Source organism: Neopsephotus bourkii, unplaced genomic scaffold (genome assembly GCF_033783945.1).
Source record: "Neopsephotus bourkii isolate Nb327-2 ecotype Australia unplaced genomic scaffold, CSIRO-AGI_Nbou_v1 NB_1690, whole genome shotgun sequence".
NCBI classification, from domain to species: domain Eukaryota; kingdom Metazoa; phylum Chordata; class Aves; order Psittaciformes; family Psittacidae; genus Neopsephotus; species Neopsephotus bourkii.
Window position 1 is genome coordinate 83,775 of NW_026902164.1, and position 9,041 is coordinate 92,815.

Consider the following 9,041-nt stretch of genomic DNA (forward strand, 5'->3'; position numbering starts at 1 on the left):
ATGGATGACACCTCCTGGGGTTTTGAGGAAACATGGAAAAAGTTAACTTCATGGTTACCCAATCTCTCCTGGTTGAGGCAACTGGTTGCAGGAATATTGGTGTTAATTATTTTAATATTGATTACTTGTGGCATGATACAATGTTCCCTCTGGTGTTGTAAACGGTCTATGATAAATTACGAAGATTGGAAACTGAATGAAACTAAGCACCAGGTAGAAACGGGAAATTATTTCAAAAAGACTTTTGATGGTAATGGTAATATATAAAATGTTGCAAAAGAATTTGCAAAAGGACAGAAAAAGGGGGGAATTTGAGACAAAGGGGCACAAAATCACAAAATGGGATATAAAAACCTTTATAAGTAGTTTTAAGTAATGTTAAGTTTGATGGCTTTGTAACACTAACAATGAAAAATTACTGAGGTGCATGATACATAGAGAAAAAAAATAGAGTACAGATAGAGAACATACTGAGAATTCTCACAAGATAAATCACTATAGTTCTCCTAGTTTTAAGAAAAACAGTCTAGAAGAGCAGGACACAGGGATGAGGAGTATCTGGGAATGGCAGGTGTCCAGGATGGGCTACAGTTAAACTAACTGATAAGTAGGAGGATTATTATGTCTGTGGTGCTAACGAACCAATTAAACTGGTATGAGCATCTACTGCGCGTGCTTCAGAGGCTGCCAGAAGTGATGAAGATTGTTGGAAGAAGTAAACGACCCTCAGAGACCACCACAATTCTTTACGCATGCGGGGAGCTCTCTGGAAAATGATGTAATCCATACGTAGCCTCATGAATATGTATGTATGCCCAGGGACTATATAGGGATGGCTTGTATAGCAATAGGGGGACACACGTTAGGAGGAGTTATCCCCCGTGTCTCCCGGTGCCGCAATAAAGAATACCTGCTTGTCAGCTTGAAAACTTTGTTGGCAAGTTTGTTCCTGGAGTTTTCTCCGAATCACTGCCCATTTCTTTTGCCTGGTGAGTTCCTCTGGGGCTGGCTGCAGCTTTGCAACACCCCCGCCCTGCCACGCGCCCCTCATCAGCTCCTCACCTCTTCTCTTCTGCAGATTTTTGCCAACAAAATTCCCTGGGAAGAAGCTGGGCACACGCTCCAGCTTATGAGGAAGGGATTATCATAGCTCTTGTGATTCAGCCCACAGCTCCCCTGTGCAAGGAAAGGAGAGAAGCGGATATGAATCCTTAGTTTGTTCCCTATATTGGTTCTGTCTCTGTCCCCACGTTGGCAGTGCCTGTTCTCCCAATGACAGGCATCTCCAGGGTGTCCGGGTGCTGAGGCAGTGGCAGTGATGTCATGATTGCTGCTTTTCCATGAGCAAAACAGATTGCAGCTAGGTATGAAGTCCAGGGAGCTGGTTGCAAGGAAGCAAAGGGAATGGTAACTCTTTGGCTCTTGACAGCAAAACCCTGGGTTCTGCTTTCCAGTTAGAGCAAAAGGCTTCAAAGTCCCAGCTTATGGGATGATTGAAACATTCAAAGGGAAGCAAGAACCAGTAAAATGAGGGTTTCTGCTTGCTGTGGACACACAGCCAGGGAGATATCAGAGCACATGCTTCAGGGCTGGTTTTGGGGCATGGAAACCCCTTTGGTCCATGTAATGGGGGCTCCCAGCATTCCTCTGGCCACCCTCCTTGGTGATGGTTCCCGTGGAGAACACTTCCACATTGTGGTGTGATGTTGCTGTCATGGCAACCGGGGTCAGAGCGGTACCCGCCCTCTGATGGGTTCTTACTGCTCCTGTGCTTCCCACTGGAAATAGGGCTGTTCTTGGGGAATAACTGACTGCCATCGTGGTCCTGCCCCCTGGCTGGAGAGGAACTGCAGCATCCTGCAGCAGGGTGAGCAGCATTGCGGGGTACAGGGGAGCCTGGATGGCTGCAGTGGGGCTAGGGGGAGGGCCAGCTTTGGGGGTGAGGGCTGAGGGGTTGGCCCCAGTGCTGCAGAGGGATGGGGGCTGCATCGAGGCAATGTCCCTGCTCATGCTCCCAGGGGACTCTGCCTGCTGGAACAGGGGGTCTGGCCTCACTGAGATTTCTATGGAAACCCAGGTACTGAACGGGATGGAATAGCTCAAACCATCTGTTCTTCCCCTACTTATCAACTGGATAAGAGGAGCGTGCTTCGTGATGACATCCCTACACATGTTCTCCTTTTATTCATTGTGCAGCCATCTGTGATGGTTTCCTTATGTGCCAAAACACCCGAAGGACACGATCATACAACCAACCCCTTACCCAGCTTTTGTTTCTCCCCTTGGAAAGCAGGCCTGTCCCCGTGGAGGCTCTATCTTCCCCTTCCCAAGGTGCCTGCAGTGTGACTGCAGAATTAGCTGGAAGAAATGAGGAAGTCAAAGGTAAAAACTGAAGCACAAACCAAAGCTAAATTGGATCTGCCTTAGGGATCTTCCCTACAGAAAGAAATGCTGCGGTGCAGTGAGCTGGGTGGCCGGTGGGGAGGGAGCCAGGCTTTCTTTTGCTAGCAAGGTGTTGGGTTGTGCTGGCTCTGATTCTGCTGGGGATGAGTCCATGGCCTGATATTTGGGTGTTGGGGAAGGCAGGGTCGGGAGATAACACCTGAGGACACAGGCAGTGGTGGATCTAAATGCCACAGCTTCAGTGCTTACCTGTTGGGCAGTTTCTCAGCTAGAAGTCACCTTCCCACAGCTGGGGATGTGAGCACTCCTGCTCCACTCCTGGGCAAAGCTGGGTTTGTTCACATCCCCAGCATGGGGGGGTTTGCTCTGAAGTGGCTCAGACCCACTTACGGGATTGGTTTATGTGGCTCTGGTTTTGGTGCTGACACAGAGCTGGAGGTGATGCTGTTAACCCACTCCCCTGCGTCCAGCTCCACTGTCTACCAGCAAGTGCTGGTTGCATTTGCTCAAGTGACCAAAGACTCTCTCTGTGTGACAGAGGCAAGGACACTCCTCGAAGCAGGACCTTTCAGATGAGCCTGTGAAGCTGTCAGAAAGGATGGTTGTGTCCGAGATCAACAGACTGCAGAAACAGTTTCGAATAGCAGCGGACAAGAGGAAGTCTTACAGTACCAACCTGAAACAGCGAATACTGGCCCAGGAGTGAGTTCAGCTTCACTCAGCTTCATTGTGCTTGGAAAGCTCCTCTGTGCTGAGATCTAGGGACCCTGGTGCTGAGATGGAGGGCGGGTGTAAGACCTGCTGTGGTGTTGTAGATGGGATGTGCTAAATGTAATTTGTGGTTCTGTTTTTACAGAAAAGAAATAGAATCTCTGACTCAAGAACAGAGAAAGGTGTCACTAACAAGAGGCCAGATCATGTCCCTGAAAAATAGGATGCTGGATGACAGAAATCGCAAAGAGGCCCAATACCTTTTGCAGATCAGACATCAGTATGATTGTCTGATTAGAGAAAGAAAAGCAGCGTTAGCTGTCCTGGACAGCCAGGTAAGAACATCTGGACTGTTTCCTGCTGAGCATGGTACAGCAGAGCAGAGTCACAGAGTGAGCCCTGGAGCTGAAATGCTTCAATGTAAAATGCATTTAGTTCAGGTCTTGGAACATAATGCTGCCTCCTGGCAAAAGACACATGACAATGACAGATGGATAGAGCTGTTCAAGTCAGCAGTGCTGGCTGGAAAAGTAAGGTCTGACCCTCAACCTTGCTGTCCTAGTCTCTGCAGTTCCTCTTTGATGGCACACACCTGCCTGGGGTCAAGCAACATCCCTTTGCTTTCCCCTTGACTTTTCCTCCTGAAAAAGAGGCAAAAATGGAACATTAGTTGTGCTGCCTGAGACGTGGCAAATAGAGGAGCAGCAGCACCTGCAGGATGTACCATTACTTCTCCTCTGGGCAGCCTGGTTGGATTTGCTCTGAGGCCAAGGGAAACCTAGTGCTACAGAAGTGACAGGTCCTTGCTGCTTTCTGCTCTGAACAAGTTGCCCCTGACAGAAATCAGGGAACATGCTCAAATGGTTTATGGTTGCTATAGGTGCTGCAGAGCTTTCCACACCAGGGTTAGCTTTCAATCAGGGATCTCTTGGCTGAATCATACCTCTCCCACGTGCTCCCTGCTTCGTTGTTCGCCAACTGCTTTATTTTTCTCCTGGATTTATTTCCTCTGGCAGCTTCTCACTTCTGGAAGAAGTTTTTCTCCTCTCAGTCCCAGGGAGGACTGCACAGATCCCTGTCTGGCCAGCACAATGCGACTACCAAAACCCCATCCTCATTGCCTCTTCCACTCGACGCAGAGTGCTGCTGTGCCTTGTCCCACACCTGCTGACTTTCCCTCCAGAGGCAGCTACATTTCCTTCATGACATGAAAATAAACCCATTCCTAGTTACAGTTGATGTTTCTGCATGTGCAGCACGGGATCCTTTGGGATTAAAGCTGTTTCTATAACTGTGAGCTCATGAATGACATGGTTGCTGTAGTTCAAGTCAACAGAGGGTATTTTCTTTGGCTAAGTGTCCTGACAAGAGTCCAGAGCACAGGGGTGGAGATTAAGCTTTCCTTTTATTATGATCATTATTATTTTTAACCTGTATTGCAGATAGAAGAGCTGGAAAAAAAGGTTGTGATGCAAAACCTGATAGCAAGGAAGGTGAAGCAAGCGAACCGTAGCAAACAGCTGCAGAAGCAGATCGACACACTGGAGACGTGTCTGTACAATGTAAGCAAAGCTGTTGCAGACCTTTGGAGACCATGTGTGAAACCCACTTTTTAGGAAGGACAAAGGGCAATGGTGCAAACGCATTTGGCTGACCTTACCTGCATAAAGGACGTGGCTGTTGTCCTGGCCTGATTGCTCCCAGAATATCTCAAAGGCTCCTTCAAACTTTGTGACCCACGTGCAGCACTTGTGCCATGCTGAGAAGCCTGAAGGTCTGCACCTGTGTAGTGATAAAACCAAGCTGCCTGAAGCCACCTTGCTTTGGACAATGCCAGCTCCAGGTCTCTGTTGTGACTGGCCTGACTTACTGCTGCCTCCCCTGTCTTGGGGAGGATAGTGCAGGGCCCACTTAAGACCTCTTAGACTGCTTGTACTAAGTCTAGTCAAGGTCTTTCAACAGAAACCTGAGTCCTATACCAGCTTCAAGCTTTTTGCATCTCTCTTCCCAGGCCAATGTCCATTTCAATACCATCCTGGCCAAAAATAACAAGCTTCAAGAAGAGATTGAAAGCCTGCAAATCCAGAAAGCTGTTTTGGACAACTCCTACTTCAAGCTCCATACAAAGCTGGAGCAGCAGAAGAAAAGGATGAACACTGCTGTTAAGCAAACCACACAAGCCTATGAGCAGCTGTACGTGGCCTTGAGAACCCTGTGTGGCAAACTCAGCACTAAGAGGCGATGCCAGTGATGAGTGTTGACGTAAAGAAAGAGATTTCAACTTCAGAGAGAGGATTCAGCACTCTTGTCTAGAGCTGGGTGCTAGGATTAGGTGTCTGATCAGCGCAGGGAGACTGGTACACACGATGTAACCTGCTGCTGCTCTCTGTGTGCAGGTCAGAGGCCCAGACAAGGATTGCAGCCATGATGGAAAGGCACAAGACAGACACTGCCGAGTACCACATGGAGATGCAGGAGCAGGAGCGTATCCTTGCACGGGAGAGCAAATGGAAAGCCTTCATGCTTGCCAGATTTACGGATCGCTCTGAACTGGAGGAAGAGGCCAAAAGGAAAAGCGGTATCAGAGGAGAAAGAATATGTGCAGCTGGGACTGCCAAGCAGGAGCCTGCCGAGCTGGCAAGGGGGCTGTTTAAAGTGATTTATATCACTGAAGCCCAAAGGCAGGACCCCTCCCCTTTCCAAAGGCTCCTTCACCCAACTTTCACCCTCCAAGTGAAAAGGATGAACAGTGATAACCACCCAGCACTGTGTGTGCCCTTGGGGCAGAGGGAGGGGTGGGGCGGCTGCCCCTGTGTGCAACCATGTCTCCTTTTATCCTCCTGGGGAGGGATCCCACTGTGTTTGGCCCATTCCCGTGAGGACAGTGACTTCCCTGCTTAGTTTCAGTGGGAAATCAAGACACCTTCTCCCCCTCTGCCATTGCTCCACCCTGCCCTGAGCACCACACCGAACCCCTCAGCACCTGCAAGGGAAGGCTCTGTAAAGGGCACCTCGCAGGGACACACACAGCCTGCAATCTCTGTCTCTCCCTCAGACTTGAAAGCAGCCCAGAGGGCCAAGAAGAGCCGAGGGGAGTGCTTTGAGACCAGGGAGGTGACTTACAAACGCCTGCTGGAGCTGGCAGAGGATGGAAATGTCGACCAGCTGCTCAATAGCTTCGTCGAGAAGGAGCATAAGATCTTCGCCTGCTTCCTCTATGCCTCTGAGCTCAATGACGATATCCAGAAGATTCAGAGGAAGATCAAGGAACTCCAGGTCTGTTCTAGGCTCTTCATGTCGCCCCTCAGCTGGTGGGGTTTGGGCTGGAGTGGGTGTTTCCTCTCTCATATGTCCATTATCACTGCCCGCACCAGAGCCCTGCTCTCAGCCTGCCACAGGGGTGGGATTAGGGGAATGCAAAGAGATCGCTAAAAATACAACTCGGATAAAGGGAACTCTGTGTTCTCGGAGCTAAAAGTGTCTCAATGCTGCCACCGTGTACCCAGCAAAAACACTGCAGCATGCCGGCAAGCCAAGAGCTGCCTTTGCCTCACTCCATAGCTGGAGTGAGAGGAAGGGACATCACCTGCCCTCCTGGACTGGGGACAGTGATCCCCAGAGGGCTCAAGTGGGATGTCCCTGCTCCCAGGGTGGAGGGGTGGTGCCCAGCCTCTGTTAGGCACATCTGGTGGGCATTCAGGCAGTATCCCCTTTGCGCGCTTGTGTTTACACAGATTGAAATTGCATCCCTGGTGAAGGCTCGGAAGCATGCAGAGACCAAGAACTTTCATCTTGTGAAGGAAGTGGAGGTATGGTGGCCAGGATTTCCCTCTGCAAGGGCAGCAGATCCCGGTCTGTCTTGGCACGTCCGCTTGGGAGTCTGTTCCTGCCGATGCTACTCTGGCTAATGTCAGAAAAGGGCCCTGCGTAGGCTTTGGCAGCCCTGTCTCTCAGTGCATGGTGAGAGGGGGATTGGAGGGCTCCTGGCAACCCTGCTCCCCCGAGAGCCTTGTCTTTGGCATGGGGAGCTTAGGATCCCTTTCACAGAGCCTTTCCCCTGAAGGGATGGGAGCATCCCACAGCCTCTCCTGAGCAGTCTCCGGTGTCCAGACTGGGAGTAGATGGGGCTGGGGTTGGGGGGAGAGCAGGGAACTGGTGTGACACCTTGCAAAACCTTTGCTGATAGAAAAATCTAACGGAAACCACTGAGGAAGCCAACCTCTACGAATACCTGTGCAAAGAGAGAAGCAAAATCCTGGGCCAGCTCAAATCCAGCATGGAAATCCTGATCAAAAGACTCCACTGCGACACTACGGCCATAATGAAGCAGCTTGGAGAAAAAGGGGAGATCACGGATTTGAACCTGATGCAGTATTTTGGTGAGTCAGAGCTGCCCATCTTCTCATGCCACACGGCCTGGATCTTGTATGTCCACCACCTGCTTGCACTGTGTTTTAATTGAGCTGGTTTCCCCCCCTGCCCCATCATGGATGGCTGTCTCTAATGTGATTTTGTGATGCCAAATTCCCATCAAATTCAGGAGCTAACCTGACCGTCCTTGGAAGTGCTCACAAACCATGTAGATGAGGCCCTTAGTAATGTGGTTTAGTGGTGGTCTTGTCAGTGCTGGGGTAAAGGTTGGACTTCATCTTAAAGGTCTTTTCCAACCTAGTTGATTCTATGATTCTATGATCCCAGTAGACCCCCCAGCCCTCATCTTATCTCTGGTTGTGGGACCCACCCTTGTCCCTGGGGAGACAAGCTGCCTGACAGCACTTCCATGGGGAAATCCATGGATCCCCTTCTCAGCAAACATCTGGTGGTAGGTTTGGGCCCACAGAAGCCCTGTAGGATGGTGTTTCTTCCCACCCAGGTCTTGTGGAGAAGAAGACCAATGAGCTCCTGCTGCTGGAGTCCATCCTGCGCTACACACTGACTGAAGGCACTTCTCTGGACCTGCCCTTCACCAACCCACTGCTGGGAAGTCCTGAGCTCCTCCAGGAGATCAACTGGTCCCAGATCTGCCCACCACCTCCCACCCTGAACGCCAACAACAACGCCATCGATGCCTGTGAGTGCTGTAGGTGGGAGGAAAGGGCTGCGTCCATGCAGCCAGATAATCCATGATTCCTATGTCCCACTGTCACCCGTCCTCCCCAGCTAATCCCACCCAGCCTGTCCCGCCCTACCAGGTATAGAAGTAGGAATATATACCTGTCCGCAGGTATAGAAGGTGTGTGTGATGGGGTGGATGTTTTCTTGGGCAGTGGAGGTGCCTCTGGACCATGGTCAGCTCCGTCAGATGGTTCTCCAGAACCACAAGAAGGACTGGGACAACGCTGCTGGCACAGATGAGACTGCACCAGGGATGGAATAAATAGTTTTAATCTTGAGTTCCCCTCTGCTTCTGCATCCTGGACATCATTCCATCTCCCTTCTCCTCTGGAAGGAGCCCAATGCCTTCTGCAGGCTTCAAAAGGTGGTATTTGGCATGGCTCCACCCACTGCTGACAGCTGCTGTGTAAAGGGACCACTACTCTCCAGTGGGATGCTGTCCCCATGGCACAGCCTAGCACCCTTCCTGCAGCCAGGCATTATGTAGCTACTAGGGAGGAGATGGGGACCACAGTCCCAGTCCCGCCCTATGCTTGCCCAAGCAATGTGCTTGCTGGGTGTTCCCTCCTAACCCGGAAGGAGCAGGCAGCTCTCTGCTGCCTAAAGTAAAGCTGAGGTCAGTGCTGGTGCTGGGCTGGTGGGACCAGATGGCTGCTTGCCACAGCCCAAACGGGCTGTTTGGGGCTGGGATCTGGGCCAGGCTGGGACATGTGGAGGCAGAGGGACTGAGGGCACATGGGGGTGATGTGCAGTGGGGCTGCAACGGTGGGGTGCGGGTCTGGGAGGGATCCAAAGGCACAGACACACCACAC

At 50.9% G+C, this 9,041-nt stretch overlaps 1 protein-coding gene across 1 annotated transcript; it reads left to right on the top strand.

The window, feature by feature from the left end:
- The first annotated feature begins 1,131 nt into the window (after positions 1-1,131).
- Positions 1,132-8,507, top strand: LOC133224531 (coiled-coil domain-containing protein 63-like). The gene is made up of 12 exons (XM_061376056.1): positions 1,132-1,867; positions 2,294-2,382; positions 2,942-3,105; positions 3,260-3,449; positions 4,557-4,676; positions 5,126-5,307; positions 5,511-5,692; positions 6,170-6,390; positions 6,849-6,923; positions 7,301-7,493; positions 7,988-8,185; positions 8,382-8,507. The coding sequence occupies exons 2-12, from the start codon at positions 2,368-2,370 to the stop codon at positions 8,489-8,491; spliced, it is 1,650 nt and encodes a 549-aa protein (XP_061232040.1). The 5' UTR covers positions 1,132-1,867; positions 2,294-2,367; the 3' UTR covers positions 8,492-8,507.
- Positions 8,508-9,041: the final 534 nt, after the last annotated feature.